At 41.8% G+C, this 18,807-nt stretch overlaps 1 protein-coding gene across 5 annotated transcripts in view; it reads left to right on the top strand.

Moving 5' to 3' along the window:
• The first annotated feature begins 1,045 nt into the window (after positions 1–1,045).
• MARK1 (microtubule affinity regulating kinase 1) overlaps positions 1,046–18,807 on the top strand; it is a 56,408-nt gene continuing 38,646 nt past the window's right edge. For 2 of the 5 annotated variants that reach the window (XM_088053857.1, XM_014252872.2), the window contains exon 1: positions 1,047–1,193. In XM_088053857.1, coding sequence (XP_087909983.1) covers positions 1,143–1,193 — 51 coding nt within the window. In that variant the 5' untranslated portion in view covers positions 1,047–1,142. Of the gene's footprint in view, positions 1,194–18,807 lie in introns of all 5 variants that reach the window. The other 3 variants (XM_014252875.2, XM_005523315.3, XM_014252873.2) reach the window with 2 other exon arrangements.

The following is an 18,807-nucleotide window of genomic DNA, read 5'->3' as shown; positions in this document are numbered from 1 at the left end:
GGCCCCCTGCCCTTCCTCAGGCTCCTGGTTACCAGAGTCAACGGAGAGCCAAGGAGGGACAGCTGCTGGCAAGCCACTAGCCAACATCAGCGGCCCCAGCACGCCATGGGCTCTGTTCCACAGCACACTCGCAGGGGGTTTGGGGTTCCCCAGGCCACCGACTCGCCGAGCTCCGCTGGCTTTCCCCGAGACCTCTCCATCCTGCCAGGCTGAGGAACACGCCGGGTCCCCCGGCGGGCCCTGAGCACTGCGACACGCCATCCCCTCGGCCGAGCATCGTACCTGGCTCCCACAGAGGCACAGGCTATCCCGAGCTGGCCCTGCACAGGACAGTCCTAAGAATCACACCATGTGCCTGAAAGCGTTGTCCTAAAACCTTTTGAACTCTGTCAGGCTGGTGCTGTGACCACTTCCCTGGGGAGCCCGTTCCACTGCCCAACCACCTCGGGGTGGCGAACCGTGTCCTGATATTCAACCTAAACCTCCCCTGACTGAGCTCCAGGCCATTCTCTCGGGTCCTGTCACTGGTCACCACACAGAAGAGATTAGTCCTGCCTCTTGTTGACTATGAGGTCTCACTACACTTCAGCCCCGGGCCCGGGGCGCGCTCCATCCAGGCCCCCACCCAAGCTGCGCCCGTGACGGAGCCGCGGCTACAGCGGCGCTGGCGATACCGCAGCGCCCGCCCGCCCGCGTTTGCCGCGCCCGCCCGCACCGCCCGGCGCTTCCTGCGGCGGGGCCGGCGCGGCGGGGGCGGGCAGGGGGAGGAGGCGGAGGCGGAGGAGGAGGGGAGAAACGGGGAGGGGAGCGAGGCGGAGTTGGTGGTGCTGCCGCCGGATGCTGTGAGGAGGCGCCGCGGCCCTCCTGCGCTGCCGGTCGCTCACCTGAGCGGGCAGGAGGGCGGGGGAGGAGGAGGAGCCGGCCGCCGAGCTGTGCGGAGCCCGGCGGCGGCGAGGCGGGCGGAGGGGCAGCCAGGCGGGCGGTCGGGAGAGGCGATGGCGCCGGGCGCGTAGCGGGCAGGAGGCCCCGCGTCCCGCCGTGTGCGCCCGGTTGCCGGCGGGGGCAGCCGGCGGGCTCCGCCGAGGCCTAGGAGCGGCCTCTTCCCTCGGAGCGCCGGGCGCGGCGCCGCCGCGGCCCGCACGATGTCCACTCGCACACCGCTGCCCACCGTCAATGAGCGGGACACGGAGAACGTGAGTGCCACGCCGGGACCCCCTTCCCTCCCTGCCTCCCTCCGCCTCTCGCCGGTACCCGGTGGCGGCCCGGCCCGTCGTGCCGCCTAGGCCGACTGCCCCAGGGGGGGGCGGGCCGCGGCCGTGCCGGCACCGCCGCCTGCCCGCGCCCCGGGCTCCTCCATGCGGCGCTGCCGGGGCGGGTCCGGCCCGCCGCGCTCCACGTCGCCCCTGCCCGCCCGTGGCCCTGGGCCTCCCGCGGGGAGCCCTTCCGCAGCCCCTTCCAGAGGTGTTGGGGCGAGACGGGCCGGGCTGGGCTGCCCTTATATGTCCTCGGCTGTCGGCACATCGGGCTGCTGGCTGCGAGCCCCCGCCGGCGAGAGGCCTGTAGCCCCTGCGGGCGGCAGCCGGGGTGCCCCGCCTTAGGGCGGCCCTCACACACGGCACCTCCGCGCCTGCCTTGGGATATCCACTTGTGGGCTGTCTGACAGCCTGGCACTTGGCCTTGCTTCACCTTTTGGGGTTCAGCGGTACTTGCTCTTTGTTCGGTTTGCACCTCCAAGACGGTCCCTGGTTGTTGTATTCCTTCTTCTGCTTTGCTTTGTGTTGCCTCTGAGAGAGACTGTGGTCGTGTCCTTGGGTCTTCCCGAGTTCATTTTATCTTCCTTTGTGCTCTGTTTAAATATCTTTGAGGTCTTCTCTGTTCTGCCCGGACTCAATGGAGTTAGGAGCACAGTGGTGTTCTCTGCTGTGGTGGTCCATAGAAAATAACCAGTCTTGGCTATGACGGACGGTGTACCGGAGGAATGCTGGACCGTGTCTGGTCCTGTCCACCAGTGATGATCATTTACGTAGGTGGTAGTGTAGAGGGTGTGAAATTTTCCTCTTGGGTGAGGGGACCAGCGTTAAAAGCAATGTTGTTTGCAATGTGTATCCTTAATTGCCTTTGGGAAGGTGGCAGAAGGAGGGGGGAAAGGAGTCATAGGAAATATAACACATGCAGTAATCCCCACCTTCTATATATGTGGAAAGTGATTGGTAAGAAACGAAGGAAGATGGCCTAGTGGGCTAAAACGGGTTGAAGAAGATGTTTGTTTGTATTGCGTCAATCTGTTCTATAGACGTTCTGGCTAGTAGCAGGAGCTCCTGAGGTTTGGTACTGGTACTGTTTGTGTAAGCCCAAACAGTAGTGCTTTCTGAATAGGTTACTGACTGATATGAAATGGAAAGTCAATGTAAGATGATTTGGAAGACAAAGGTAACAGAAAGAGGTAATATATCTAGAGAATCTAGGTAATATATCTAGAGAAGTGAAACCCTAATGTGGTGAATTATTATAATGAGCTTTTAGTATCAGTGGAAGTTTATTTGATACAGCAATATCAGAATTATTACTAGTTAAAGCAAATAGATGCATTTGGTCTGTCCTTACTCTTCATGGACTGATGAGTTCTGTGTTGTTGTAAGAGTAAAAGCAAGTCCTTGGGATGAAACCTTCAATTTGATTAAATTATAAAGTCCAAGTTTGCATGATACATGTTACTCATGAGTATCTATTTCAAATGTAGAATGTAGATAAGAGATAGATGACAGGAAAGGATAAGAAATATTTATGTATATATCTGGTAATACAGTCCATAAGACTTGCAAAATTTACACAAGGCAAACGGAAATACTTTCAAATATCATCATCTCTTGTGGAATGAAAACTTCAAAGTGTTGGTCATTAATTTAGAAAATATTATGCTACTCGTGAGCGCTCAATTTTGACACCTAAGGAATAGTAAGTGTTATTTTTTTACTATTGTAATTTCAGGGAATGCCTCAGGCGTCTGAAACACCCAGGTTTGTAGAGTGTATCAGAATACTCAGAATTGCGCATTTATTTCTGAAAATCTTGGTGTAAGTCTGAAACCTTACACTAATGAATATAATCTTCTAGCCAGATAAGCAGCAAACATCTGTGCAGTTGTAAGTTCCCCAATCTGCACAGAGTTACTCCAGTGCTGTCATTAGTGGGTGTCTGCAAGATTTTGGACCAGAGACCTTGAGCTCTGCCTGTTGGGCAGCCTCAGGAACTGTCCTTGCTGCCCGTGGTGTCTCTTACATTAGACCTTTGGAAGAAGTGGCAAATGTAGGCTGGAGGAGGAGTAGGTGGTCCATTGCTGACTTCCTGATCAGCAGCATTCCTTGATTTAAAATGGATTCTATGAGGGTGAGGTGAGACTCTTAAATTACTTTTAATGTGCTTCCTTTTGCTAATAAACACTAATGGACTGGGGAACTGTTTATGCTGGTGGCTCATGATGGAAAAAGTCGAGCAAGTAAGCTCTGGGTAACAGAGGTGGTGAGAAGTAATTAGAAAGAGTGAAGAATTAAGGAGCAGGTTTGGGCCTGGTAAAAAGTCCAGCTCTGTAGTGCGTATTTCCAGTTTTCCAGTATGTATATTAGCAGAGCTCTCCTGAGCAGCTAATGGTGATCTTCAGGAGACGCTCTTCTCTTCTGTCTGGTGCGCGTGGGCATCTTGCAGTGTTGCTCCATTGTGTGACTCCCAAGGGACATACTGGAGCTCTGTATCCCGGAGAGAGCTGATTGGTGCTTCTAAGTACAACCCTATGTGTGTGTCCAGCTGTGCTCTGTGCATGGGGCGAGGTTGTTGCACAAAATCATGGAGAGCTACCCTGCCACCACCACCCCCCTCTCTTGGCTTTCAGTTCTTTGAAATAGAAAATAATGTTACGGTGTGCTTTTCTTGGTGACTGTGTAAGTATTTGTGTTATCATTTGAAAAAAATAAATTATAATATTGGATATAGCACCTATCATAAGAATATACCTTCCTTGAGGAATTTCAGGAGTTCCTGATGGGATGGGTGAAAAACTTGCTTGTTTCCATAATGCCTTGTGCCTTTTGTCCCACACTGCCCTTTGAAAATATTTCAGAAGGGATAAGATCAGGCAGCATATTACTTGATAAAGTCTTATCAGAAAGCTGGAGTGAAAAGAACAGGAAGCAGCAGCAAGAGACAGACAACAGGTGGAAGGAGCAAGGGCCTGGGAATCATCAGTGTGTGTGTAAGTGATTGGTCTGCCCTGTGGAGCTTCACACTCTTTTTCTTTCCTTTGCCTTTTTGCTATTCCTGACATCTCCTAGTACTATGTTTAGCTTCCCTAGCATATGTCCATAAGTACTTTTCACTGGAAACATTATTTCTCCTTCACAAAAGCTGTGTTTAAGGAAGCAAAGTAGATTATGATTATCAAACACTTATTCTTACTAACAGTTTATTGGGAATCTTGGGGAAATTAATGGATGGAGGCAGTACTTTATTTTCATGTGTATTACTGGATTTCAAGTGAGGGGTAAGAGTGGTATTCAAAATAATAATTTCTCTGTGTTTGGATTTTGTACGTGTAACTACAGCCTCCTCTTGATACATTTTTCATAGGCTGTGACAGGTAGTGTATCACTGCATTCGAACAATTGCACTTGGGGTTAGTTTGGGTGAACCGAGCTTCACATCTCTGCTGTTGCTGGAAGAAAAGGACAGGAATCAAAAGCTTTGAGCTAGAGTATCTCTTCTGTTTTCATTGAGTTGGTATTAATTGATGAAAGAGGGGCTTTTGTGTTTTTCCTTTCATAATGTGTTGCCTTGTATCATTAAATTGAGGAATGGTTTTCCTGAATTAAGGCAAAAGAGAAGAAATACATAGGTGGTATATTTTCTTAGATGTTTTTGGGAAGCTCTGTGTAAGAAAAGACACAGAGATTCAACAGTTGGCTCTATACTACTTGCTGTATAGTACTTTTAGTAAAGTTAATGAGAATGCTGAAAGTAGTTTGCTTTTTCTGACATAAGGACCTCTTAGTATGGCATAAGAATACATGGATTTTTTCTTCTATAGTAAGTGTAATTTAATCTTTTGAAGGTATTACTATTATTTAAGAAGGTATTGCTGTTTAATTGTGCTGTGGTCTCACCTATCTAGATAAGTTTTAAGGTTTTATTTTGTTTTGTACTTTTCGAATGCCTCAAAGCTGATTAATTCTGCTGGAGCAATCTGGCATGTTTACAGTGGAAGAAGGAACAAACAAGGCAGGAGTGCTGGATGATAACTCTGGGCAGAGTCAAGGAGGAATGTGGGAATTGTGGTTTGTCTTACATAGCCAGTGCTATATGAGAATGATTGAGATGTCATGGCAGGGGAAGTTCTAAGAAGGATAAATCCAGTGACCTGTGATCACGTGATTTGCTTCATTATCATAGAAATAATTATAGCTTTGACACATGCACACTGGTTTGTGGGTTAGCTATGGGAGGGTGACATCTTGGGTGCCAGCTCAAGTGGATGTGGCTAAGGATGCCTTTCTGACTGGGGAGCCTATGAGACAGCTGCATTTTAAAGAGGAAAGAAGTTAAACAGGGCAAGAGATAAGAGGATACAATGAAATGGTCAAGTTGGGATGATAATGATTACACCATGTTTAATTTCTTTCTGGGCTTTTTTTTTTTTCTGGATTTGCTTTTGCACAATAAGAACACATGGTTTTGATTTGGACAGAGGGGGCGTGGGAGAAAGTATCTCACAAGAATTCTTTCCTTCAGTGCCTTAAGCAGAAGAATGGCCTAATTTCCAAGCCTTATGGGTTCAAGAGTACAGCTGTATCTTTCTTATCCACAGGAGATGGACTTGAGCTAAGTGAAGAATGCCTGTGTTTTTTCCTTGCAAGTTTATTTTTCTTGATCATAAATACACCATTAGGTTCTATGTTTGTTTGAATGGTAAGAAGAGAGGGTATGTGCTCCTAATCTTATTTTGAAGGTTTGTGTTTTCTTGTTGTTATTTTGCTTCACATCTGGACCAAGCTCCTATGTTGTGGGGGGGAAAACACGCACTGAGTTAGAGCACTATGTGTAGAGAGAGCAAGGTTCATTTTGAAGTTAACCTTCTCTGTGGATCAGAGAGAGTAATGATACACAGGTGATACACATTTAGTTTCATTTTCTTCATGTAAAGGGGAATACTTCGAAATATTGAGAATGTTCATGGTTCAGTGTTCTTTCTAGGCAACATGAATGAGTGTAAAGTGTTAAAGTTCAAAAAGAGTTAATGCAGTTGTCTTGTAGTATTTGTTTCATTTCATACTTCCCGTGGTTTTGAGATTCATAGGTAAACACAAAGTTGGATTGTTTGTGGTTGATGTTCTGAAAACGGTACTTACATGGTCAGTGGACTTAAACACTGAACTAGGACAAGGAGAATATGTTCTAGGAAAACTGACCAGTGGAGTCTTGACTATTGCATATTTCTGATCCTATGGACTTTCTGTTTATATTAAGAGAGATTTAATTTTTATTTTTTTTACCTTGACACTTGAAACGTTCCAATTATTAATAAAGGCAGGATATTTTTTTCCCCAAGACACCTGATTACATCTGCAAACTAATGTTTCTACTCTAAATGTGTTAAGTTTCTACCATCACAATTGCTGTTGCTCAGCAGAGGAATCTCCTGCTAGCTTCTAATTGATATCAGTAGTTTAAACACAGAAAAAGTAGTCACTTAATTTTTAATTGCAGATAATGTGATTTCTCTAAACTTACATTCTCAATCAGTGATTTGTAGTTGTACTTGCGGAGTTTTTCTTCTTGTTCTCAGGATTTAGATAGACCTGGCCTTATTGTCTTGCTGATGCTTGAGAGAACTTTAAACAGTGTTCCAATAGAGCAGATTAATTGAGAAGCTATCTCCTGTAAGGAGATGACTTTACTGTTGATGCGGAGCTAGAAGACAATAGTGCAACTCAAACCCTAAGACAGGTTTCTCACAGATTGGCCTACTCACAACTTGGGAGTTTAAGCAAACTTTTCATATGTTGCAATATCCAAGAGAAAGCATTTTATCACTTCTTTTTAGATTTTTCTTTTAGTAACTTTAGCCTGTCCTTTATTTTACAATACATGTTTACAGTCTGTGCTGCCCTCCAGGTTAAACATACTACTTGTAAGCTGCTGCAGTGACAAGTTTCAAATTTAGCTTATTTATGTTGTGGTTATGACACCATCTATTTTTTTGTTGTTGTTGGAAACACAATGCTTGCTTTTTGTGGTTGGATTTGTTGTTGTGTTTTTTTAATCTTTCTGGAATTTCAGAATAGGCAAAAAAAATTTTGTTAGGATTTCACAATTTTTTTCTGGGTTTTGATTCTCAACTGTTTACTCTGCTCTAGATAGTGGTAAATCAGAAAAAAATGTTTTCCACAGTTGACTGTTTGTGAAAACAGCCATAAAAACAGGAAAGTTTATTGAAACATTCACATTGTTCAGTGTAATGAATATAATGCAACTCAATCTGAGTTTTAATAAGAAGCTCTTTCTCTACATCAGCTACCAAGCCTGATTAATTGTTAGCATTTCTCTAATTCTTTCACATTGTCAATTAGCTTTTCTTTGGTGTGTTCTCTGTGTTCAGTGCTAAACTGAGCTTTAAATTGGCCCAGTTGTATTTCATGTAAGAATGAATCATCTTTGTTTTTCTGTGAATAACTTAGTAAAACAGCAAAATCAAAGGCTTGTTGAGATATCAAGGTCAGTTTGAGACTTCATAGCTGAATGTGATGATTCAGGCTTAAATTGTTTTGGTGACCATCCTAGTGAATCTAAGGTTAAAAATTCCAAGATGATAAGAGGGCCCTTGTTTTTAAAGTACATTTCCCTGTGACTATTTCAACTTTTAGTTCCTAAGTAGTTACCAAACATGCTATAGCTATTGTGAGAAGAAAAATTGAAGGCAAGAGTGTTTGAAACCACACTCTGCTTGTCATAATCCTGCTTCTTTTTTTCTTTTTTTGAAAAAAAGTTCAATTGGTTGGTTTTGGTGGTGGGGTTTTGTTCATTGGAGATTTTTGTTTTCTATTTGTTTTAACATAAATATTTTTTTCAGGCATGGCTTGCTTTTCTTTGCTTTCTTTTCTTGCTTTCGATGAAAACAGCAACTTCTGCTAAAAGATGTATGTTCACAGTTGTAGTAGAGTGCTTGCACAGTTAAATTCAGCTGGGCTAAAATTAACCTTAAAAGTAATGAACCAGACATGCTCATGGAACACTTCCACAGCTTAGTGTCTAATGATTGATCAATAGTTGTATTTATGTGAAACCCAAAAGCATGGGTTTATTTGGATTCACTGCAGAGTGAAAGATCATTATGTTATTCCAAAATTCTCCATCTTATCAGTACAGCTGATGAACAGTCACTTCCCTTTGCTTAAATCCTTGTGGAAAGCACGTTCTCTTGCTGGAATGAGTGTCTGTAGGTTTTCAAGGTCTCTTGTTATGCTGTTTGTTGTATATGGTTTCAGGAAAAAGGAATATAAAAAAATATAAAATACTTCTCCTTTTTCCCCTCTTGCTGTTCCTAACCTTGTGGGATACCTTAGGTAAAGGCTGTGATGTCAGAATGAGAAGTGGTCTGCACTCCACTTACTTGGTTGGCATGAATGTACCTTACAATTAAGATGATTTTGTAAAGAATCCTTCATGGCTGTTCAAGATTTAAGTGCTCAGTACCAATGACTTCTGTCCCTTTGTGTGCAAAATATTTCAGTTAGCAAAGTTTTATAAAAGTATATGATTGCTATAGAGACCTAAATATAAAATACAGCAATGCAATATGTGTTGAATAAAAGGGTTCTTTTTCTTCACACTTGGCTTCTTCAAAAGCCTGATGGTATCTCAGAAAGAGGACTCTTGGTTACAGTAAGCTTTAGCTGGAGTAGTTTATATTTCCAAGATGTATACCCAATCTCAAAGAGCATTGAATGGCCACACACTGATATGTGTAATGATTTCTGAAGTAAGGGTTGTTACACATAATGAAGTTTTACTGAGGTCACAATGAGTCAGATTTGTGACTTTGGAGCAGCCTCTGCCTTGATCACTTGTTCACCCTACTGATGTGCTGGGAAGAAGCAGAATAATTATCCTCTTTTTTGTTTAAATAGCTGTAGAATTCACAAAAGTAGCAGAATGTTAAATAAAGCAGAGAATGATGTCCAAACTTAGTATGTATTTCAAGTGATCAAACATAAGGAGTTTTGTCCAGCTGAGCTGCAGAACTGTATTTTAAACATACACAGTGGTGGTATGTTGAATAAGGGGACAGAACTTCACTTCTGGTGGAAGCACTTGTGTAGTACATCGGTGTTTGTGTAGCTGAACATACAGAGTTACTGGATAGCCCATGGCAGTTTTTTGCAAGAGCAGATAATGATAATATTACTGGTGACAAAATCTAATTGCTTCTGTATTATAAAGTAAAGTAGTGCATGGTAACTTTTAAAATCTCAAGCAGATGCAGAATTAGGCAAGGTTGTTAGAGAGAAGTGATATCTTTCATTAGACAGATGTGGTTGAAGAAAACTGATGAGATTTGGATAGTAGCAGGGCTTGCTGGAAAAGCTCTTGCCTAAGGTGAGACTCCTGGTAAAACCTGTAGTACCTCTGCTATGCTTCTGTAGGAGGGCACACACCTCACTCACACTGCAGTAAAACACCACCTCCTTTTAAGCAGAGGCTCAGCCTTAATCACTGGGGTAGAGTACTATTTTAAGCTCTCCTGGAAGGTTTCCTCCTGGATTCCTCCCTTCCCCACTGTTGGTTCTTATCTTTTGCATCTTAACCCAGTGCTGAAGAAGAAAGTAATAGAAAAATAAAGTAAAACATCTTTTGCTTGTCTTCATGCAGCCTTTTTTTTTCAGAAGGGAAATGACCATTTATTTGTAATCTTAAGGTTGTCACATAGACAATTTCTGTTGTTTAGTCCCTCAAAAATTTGACCAATGTAATTTTAAACCCAGTGCTAGTATATAGATTGCCATCACATCAACTTTATCCTTACATATCCAATATCTGTTTTTCTAAGATTCCAACTGACTCTGTTGGTAAATTTGCTGGCCATTGAACCCCTGCAATTTGCTATAATCTCACATTCTCCCCCACCCCCCTTGTTTTCTCCCCCATTTTGCTTACTAACGTGCTTTTGTGCTGGAGCTTGGCATACTCATTGCCAGCTTCCTTATGCTTCTCACTCTTTCTGGGACCTTTTCCAGTTTTGCTCATTTAATGACATAAGCAAACCCAATACAAAGCTTTATAAAAGCCATGTAGTTGTAGCTCCTGTTTATCCTTCAAGTAATACCCTTCTATATGAATCCCAAGGAGCATTTTAATGTGGGAATAATCTGAATTGTAAAGCTAAAGGGAGTGCAAAAATTCTTTGCTGTGGGTGGGGTGGGAAGACCTGTTTCTGTGTTGGGGGCTCTTTAAAATATTAGCAAAAAGTATTATTACTACTTGAAATATTCATCTGTTAGACCATATTTTCCTCATTCTACCTTTCCTTCCCTCCACCTTGGTAAAGTTACTGGGCTTTCTTCTCTCAGATAACAGCAGGGAGTAACCAAAGCTTCATAGTGATTACTTAGGACATAACTTTTATCATGTTCTTTTAGAGATTTTCTCCATATGCTCAGATACATGAGGAATTTAATGGGTGAGAGTTGCAGAGCTGGAGAATGGGAGGGTAGGGTATACTGCAGGCTGTGTAGCAGCAGTGTAAATTACTTGTGCTTAAACACTAAATATCTGAAATTCCTTTTGAGAGTGCATGCTTGGCTTCAGTCATACATAAGTATCTTTCTACTTCTTAGATGTTTGTCTTCACTTAAAATAGGTAGAGGCATAGCTCAGAAATTCAGAGAATCTTATGTGTTAAGAGGAGTCCTGTTCTTGCAATGGAAATTACCTTAGTCTGTGAAATGCTACATTGAGCTCTTACAGAGGATATGGTTGTTTTCCACAAATGGATTACATGTATAATGTATTTACTCATATCTCATTCCAGATAACATTATTGATTTGAGGTAATATAATTCTTTAAAGCATTTGGGGTTTTATTTAGTAATTTTTTCTAACAGTAATCTGATTTTCTTCTCCCTGCCATTATAGTAAGGACAGTGTACTGGTGGTTAAAAAGAAAATCAAAGAATATGTCTTTACTTGTTGGAGGACTAAAATATTATTTTTTTCCTCAAGATCAGATGTTTTCCTTAAGATCAGACTCCCAAAAGAATAGCATTTTTAATCATTCAATACAATGAAATGTTTACAGAAATATTAATAATACTGTTCTGAGTAGTCTTTAGCAGAGATACTTATGTATAATAGCTTTTCAAATTTGTTTTTCTTAATTTGATATTAAATGAAAAAGACTGGCTGCTTTTTAGACTTCTTTCTTCCAGTGATAGACATAAAATGCACATGAACAAAGAAAATTTATGAAAGCCCTTTACAGTGTAACTCTTGCTCCATCTACTGCAGAGTCCAGTGAAATCTTATCCTCAAACCTGGTATGAGCAATGAGGGTTGAGCTAATATAGATGTTGGAATTAGTCAGTGGAAGACATAATTATTATCAGAGAATGTATGCCTCCAGCAGTGTTTGTAGTCAGGCTAAGGGAAATCTAATCCCATGGACTGTGCAAAGCAGACTGATAAAATTGCATTTAAAGGTTCTTTTAAAGAAAGCTAAAATACAGCGCTCATATAAAAGTCAAGTTTGATGTTTCCTAAATACTACAAGATAACATACTATTATTGCTGCTGCTGTTAGTATTAGTTTTTGTGTGACCTTTGGTATTGGCTGCAAGCTTTTTCCCTGTTACTCATTGCATTAATTGTGGTGTGTAACATTGTTTCAATAGAATAATTTTCAAGTGGAGGTGTCGTGGGTTCTGGAGTGGTGCAGAAGAGACAAACTCTGGACTCCTCTATCCCTCTGTTTCCATTACTTTCGCAAAATAATTACTAACCAGAAGAAGCTGAAGTAAATACAGCACTTGACTATTAGATTGGAGTTATGATCAAGTGAAGTGTTAATGGCACATCAGCCATTTTCCTAATATTGTCTTGATTTAATTGAAGATTAAACTCTGGGAGTGACAGAGGAAAAGAAGAATGCAGACTGGGGGACTGTCAAGTTTATTGCCTGGTAGAACAGTTACATGTTGGAGTTAAGGATACCTCCAGATGTTTTCCTACACTTTCTCCAAAACTGTCTGATTTCAGGTCACCTGTTGGATCATAGGAAGGCAGTAGAAAATGAACATTCTTTAACTGATACAAAGAGAAAAATATTTAACCCAATAGCTGTCATCCCAAGAGGCTGTGAGCATTCTAGTTAGTTTGGTAAATTAAGGGAAAAAATAAAGTTCCCAGCAAGCCTGTGATAGTTCAGGGATTGCAATGCTTCCTAAAGGGATATGTGATTATCTCTTCTTCCATATTGTGGCTTCCCTCATCTTTTAAGAGGGAAGGAGCATTTTAGCAATGTGGGTTGGAGAAAGACCCTTGGCATATTGGTGGTGGAAGAGAGAACAGAACATTGCTGGCTGCTCATCATAACACTTGGAAAAATTTGATGTGTCCATTTGAAATCTGCTTAGGGATGACTTTCTTTTAAGGGTTGGGGATTGTAGATAATTCCCAGTTTCCACTAGGGAGGTTGGTATAATCCCTGTTACCTGTGACATTGCCATCAGGTCCCCATGACTTCCTTTGCTTTTTTGACTTGTCCTTCCTTGAGACTGAACCAGATTAATTCCTGTTTTCATATGAGATAGCGTCTGATTCAGTAAAGCACTTCAGATGGGGATTTCCAGACATGCTGCTGTAGAATTATCCAAACTGTTTTGATGTCCAGCTCGGGACAGAATCAAGAGGTGCCCCTGCTAATGGTGGGCTGGAGGCTGCTGCTACTGATTATTTGATGTGTCTCACCATCTAGATAAAGAAGTCTGAAATGCCCAGTTTTTACAATCTGCAGGCTGGGCTGCTGTGTAAAGCCCATAGCTGGGAATCTGGGATTCCTCACCCGCAGATTGTCAAGGACTCTAAAGAAGGTCATACATCTTTTTTCTTGCTGTTGGATTGGCTACTTATTTAATGACTGTATTCATTTTGAATACATACTAGATTTGGTCAAACCTCTAATCACAGATTATCTGGCTTGTCTTATTAAGATTTACCTATATATATGTGTGTGTTATTTCTTCCACATTTTCCTAACTTGTTATTTTCATGGTCTGAGTAAATGAAGTATCTGATGGTTTTAATGTTTTCTTTGCATCCTGTGATTTATTTTTTTTTCTTTTACCTCCTTAGCTAAATTATGTTATGTGGTCTATTAAATTTGTTCATGTTTTTTTGTGCTTGGTTTTTACATCTCAGTTACACTCGTGTGATTTCTGTCCATGGTTTGAATTCAGCACATTGGCATCTATCTCCTGTGTGTTTGGTTGTCAGTATTCATTATCTACTGTATTACTGCATCTTCCAGTTTAAGAAAGCTAAAGAAATGTATTGGTTTTTTTTCTAGCTATAGTACATATTTATTACATATATTTGCAAAATCTTTGAGGAATATTACTGCTGTTTGCTTTTTTCCATGTATCAATTTAGCTTCCTAGTTCCATGTATTTCTGGAGTGCTACATTGCAGTAGCACTGCAATTGAATAATCGAAGTCCAAAGGTTAAAACAGGGTGGTTGCATGAGTTTAGGAACAAGGGGCTCTGTGGATGTTGTAGGCTGAGTTTTGTGGAAAATGCACTCTTTGGTCATATGATAGGATCTGGTCCAAGGGCCAGACACTGTTTGGACAGCTTAATGTTAAGCATAAATCTGCACAAGGCTGGGAATATATTTGCTAAGTTGAAATGTGGTATAGCATTATCCAGATAAAGGTAAATAATTGCTACAGCTCAACTGAGGACATTTTATTTGATCTGTTAATTAACACTTACGTGAAAAACAAGGTAGAGAGCACTCGGCAGAAGACTCTCTTCGTTTTGCTGTTTGTTTTGTTTGGGTTCACCATGTCCCATCCAGTTGACTCGGATACGTTTTCATAATCTCCCTGTGCTGTAAAGCATAGTTGGTCTTCTTGAAAGCATAAACTAGGTTTAGTGGTGTCCTTATAACTTTATCTGCGTCTCCCACCATCAGGTCATGCTCTGCTAGCCTGTTCTCAGGAGACAAAACTCTTGCAAATGAATGCTGCTGGAGTGCAGACATGTTGGTAGAAATGTCCGTGCCAGCTGAGGTGCTTCTTCCTCTTAGGAAGGTGTTCTGGTTTTCCTGTGTGAAAGTATGTGTTACTCTTCAGTCATCCTTATGTTTATGAATGACCCTTACTGTTATGAAAAACAAAAAAAAAAGTCTGCAGAAGGCTGGTTCTGATGAGATTCTGTCTTAAACATGAAAACCACATGTCTTTGACAGATGAGGTCCGTTAGGCCCTCTGCAGCTCAGTCTTCTGAGATAAGGCTTGTTACTGATACCAGAAGTCCTTGGCTGCAAAGCAGTAGACCAGCAAATCTCATCAAACTTTGAAGGTGGAGGAGCTAAACTGGTTCTAAATGCTCTAGTGCAGTAGGCCATGAGAGTGCTCTTCAGGTCAGGAAGGATTCCCTGCCACTCCCTTGAAGGCTCTGTGGAAGGGCTTGAGATAGGCCTTGTTAATCTGCTGTAGATCCATGCTTTCTATTCACCTCTTCTGTCTAGGCAACAAGTTAATTTTGAGAATTACTTCTAGTTACATTTATTTTGTATGTACTCTATTGTATGAAGGTAATTATTAAGATGAGTCTCTATATTCTTCAGATTAGACTTCCAAGACCCAAAAAGGAGCATGTCAAGAGAATATGGAGAAATCATGCTGAACGCTGGGTAATGGCATTTGAAACAAAGCTGGATGTGGTCCTCAAACATTGCAGTCCTGCATTGCCCAAGACAGTTTCTTTTCTAGGACATGTGTACATCAATTAGTATGTACTACTATCAGGTTGGATATTTTAATTGGCCATCTCATCACTTTTTAGAAGCTGGCTTTACTTCAGGAAGTTAATAAGACCTTGAGGTAATATAGTCTTCAAAATGAGATGGTGATCTGTCTTGATGAATTCATCATTGGATCCACTGGATGATTTCAGTAATGGGCACGTAAAGATTTCAGAAATACTGTCCAGCTTGCCTGGAGGAGGAACTTCCTCTTTTGTGTGGCAGTGTTGGGGTGTTTTGCTGACTCATGTCATCCCTAAAGGGGAGCTTCTTAAGCTCACATAGTGTGCTCTTCTGAGGGTAAGCAACATGAGTAAGCAAGCCTGTTTAGTTGTTTGTGGGATTGTTTTTGTTGGTTTGGGGCTTTTTGTGTTCTGGGGTGGGTTTGTTGTGTTGGTTTTGGTTTTTTTCTGAGTCCTTGTGTGTTTTTACCTTGTTGTGGAATTGGAATAAGTATCTCCTAGGTAAAGTTTCACTACTGGTGTCAATTTGCCTTTGGATTATCAAGAAAAGTAGTGTGATCAATTTTCTTTTCCATGTTGTTCCTGTCCTGATAGCGCAGTTCCACAAGAGTTTAACATAGAGCTGATCCCATCTTCCCAGTGCTGGGTGTTGCCTTTTGTCCTTGTGCCTGTGCTTCTGCTGGGGAGCTGTCAGGGGGTGCTTGTGCTCAGGGAGCTGGAGGTGACCCTGGCAGCAGAGTTGGGTTTGTCTGGCTCAACTGCCTGTGCTATCTGTCTGTCCTGCTGCCCCAGCAGTAGTGGGGTTGTAGGTGTGTGTATGGGCATGAGAGCAGTGTTTGGATCAGCTTCAGCAGCCATCGTGCCACATGGGGACTCATCCAGAGTTGTTGTAGGTATGTGGTAGATAAGGAAAAAATGCCCATTTCATAAACTTTGAGAGGAAGAATGAGTTGCAATTCAGAGCCTGGACCCAATTAGTTGTTGTATCCTTTCCTTCTGTAGGAAAACCTCAGCTGGCCCAGAAGAGTGGCTGTTTGGTCCTGAGTGTCAGACATGCTTCACACACTAATCTGGTTGCTCTTTTGTGAGTAAACCTTGCCTCCTGCTGCTGTGTTCCTGTCTGGAGGCAAGCCTCAGGTTTCAGGATTGCAGTCTCCAGGCTGTAGAAATAGCCCTTTCCCCTCAGTTTTGAAATTTGATATTAAAGTATTTTCTACTTCTTGAGCCCTGCAAATGCTTGAGAGGCTCCATGTGCTTGACATGATCCTGAACTGTGAGTTGTTTCATGTCTCCCTTCTTCTGCCTTTCATCAGGCCAATTGAAAAATGACCTGGCTGCATCATTTATAAGTGCAATAAAAACGCCTGCCAGTTTCCTTTGCCAGAAGTTTCCCTTTCTGGGTGTGTTCCTGTTCTTGTTTGGTTGGTTCAATTAACAATCAACATTTGCATTTAGTTTTCTTTTTGTTTCACAGGAGATTTTTGAGCAAACCGTGGGTGCTGTGGCATTCAGAATCAGTAGTGCCCTGCAGCTGCTTGTGCCTCCAAGTGCTGGCAGGATGTTCTGGGAGAGATGGGAATGCTCACTGGTCTCTCTGTGGTGGCAGGTTTGAAGATGTCATGAAAAAGTCAAAAAAGATTGGCGAGGTTAAACTGTTCACCTCCTGAGGAAAGAGTAATGGCAGGCAAGGAATGTTGAAAGGACTCTTGTCTGTGAAGAACTGTGTTTAGGTGTGTCCAGGAGGCTGCAGGAATAGTCTTGTTCCTTCCTTCACCCTCCCATAAGTACTTTCCTTCAAAAAAATACTTTTGTGTTAGGTTTCATGGGTGAGGGACATTTGACATTTCATTTTTACAAGATAGGAAATGTTTTACTCTTTTCCTTGATAGGGCTGATGGTAATTCCTAGTACTGTACCAAATGACAAAAATGAGTAAACGAGGATTTTACCAAAACTTTTTTTTTTTCCCCTCTCATGCTGGTTCCACCTATGGATTACTGAAGCAGCTTTTAGCTGGCTTGTTTCAGTTTTCATGGGGCTACAGGGAAGGTTCAGTTTTTTCCTAGCAATTAATGGAGATGATATGGGATGGCTGTCCTGAATTAGCCCTGGAAAATCTTGTTTGTGTGTTTGGGATGAGTCAGGAAGGAAAGTGCCAGGTTGAAATAACTGTGCCAGTTCTGAGTGAAATGGAACAAAGGCAGGAAGGTCCTGTTCTGCTGCACCTGCACGCCTGGCCAGGCTGAGGGCTTCAGGCCCAGGGAGAGGAGGAAACATGTTAGCTGAGTTCGGGTTACAAGACCTGATTTCATGCTATGGAGGTATTTGTTTTTCTGAAATGCTTTGGCTGTCATCTTGGGGGTGGACCGGCACATTTTTAAGGTTTTTTTTTATCCATCAAATAAAAAGGATCTGTAATTCCATGTGATAATGAACTCCACCCTTCCATATGATATTACTGCAGTGTTTAAAAAAAAAATAGGGAATGACCATGCTATATCATGCACAGGATTAATACAGGTTGGTGTAACCGTATGAAAATTAGAAATTGAGAATTATTCTAATGATCCTTTAGTGTGAAATCTTATTAGCTGTGTCTGGTTCTGCACTGCTAGATCATGGGATCTTTTCTTTCCTAGATGGCTTCAAGTACGGAGCTGTAAGCATTGCATCCTGTGTAACTGGAGATGAGAAAAACAATTCTGTCTCAAAGTTGACAGACTTATTTCTGTATGTCTCACATGGATCAACATATGTTGAGTACTTAAAAGACAAACAAGAAAACCCCAAACAAAACAAAAACCAGCAAAACTTCCATGGGGCTTAGATCTCATAGTAGTGAGCACAGATTAAGATTTACTCAGTGCTCAGCAGAAGTTTACCTGTCACCTTGTACATGTCTGCTTTTAGAAAGGGAACACTATTTTTCTATTGACATTGGGGGATTTTATTTCACCTTGTAGTAGAACTGTTTTTCTGCTACCACTGAAGTTGTCTTTGTGAGATGCACAATATTACTACTGGGAAGAAAAGGGAAGAGACCCAAAATTAAAATGAGGAAGTTACTTTGTTTAGTATCTCTCTTGGTGCTGTATGGTTTGGAGTTTTTAGAAAAGTTTTATAAAATGCTTTGCAGAGTTGCAGTGTCAGTTAATGAAATGTTTGGGTATGCTTGACTCAGGCCAGCTTTATTCAAATCGTTGTATCGTATAGTTGGTAGATTCAAGCTATTCTAAAAGATCATGTCTGGCATTTTTACAAATTAAGTAAGTGATCTAAAGAGAAAGATGCACATGCACATGTTCGATTGTTTTCTTATTGCACTTTTGGAAAGTGTGCATGAGCAGGAGATAGGTACATTCCCCATTTTGTCACAGTTTTGACTGATTCTCTTCTTTGTCTGCCATGCACTTATCTTGGTATCTTATTTAAAAACTAATTCTTTCCTCACTCCATCATTGTTGCTTTGTTTTTTCTGAGCTTAGTCCTGCATATTATCCCTTCTTTCAGTGGGGAAGGTTGGTTGCTTTGCATTTTGGTGGTGTTTTTAATAGCAAAGTTTATCATGCATTCACAATCTAGTATGAATTTAATTGCTGTGAAGAAATTATGAAAAAAAATCATGTGTACATATATTCAGTCTCTTAAATTGCCCCTTCAAAAGCACACCTTCACATATCTGAGAGGAAAAATTAGATAGTGCTCTATTAGAGCAGAGGTGCTTTAGGAATTGCAGTATGTGATAGGTACGTGTGGCAGGAGTAAGGTGTGGTTTT

Source organism: Pseudopodoces humilis, chromosome 3 (assembly GCF_049639895.1).
Source record: "Pseudopodoces humilis isolate 2021_Gansu_Grassland_sample_001 chromosome 3, ASM4963989v1, whole genome shotgun sequence".
NCBI classification, from domain to species: Eukaryota; Metazoa; Chordata; class Aves; order Passeriformes; family Paridae; genus Pseudopodoces; species Pseudopodoces humilis.
Note: the sequence above shows the minus strand (reverse complement) of the source record. Positions and strands in the feature narration are given on the sequence as shown.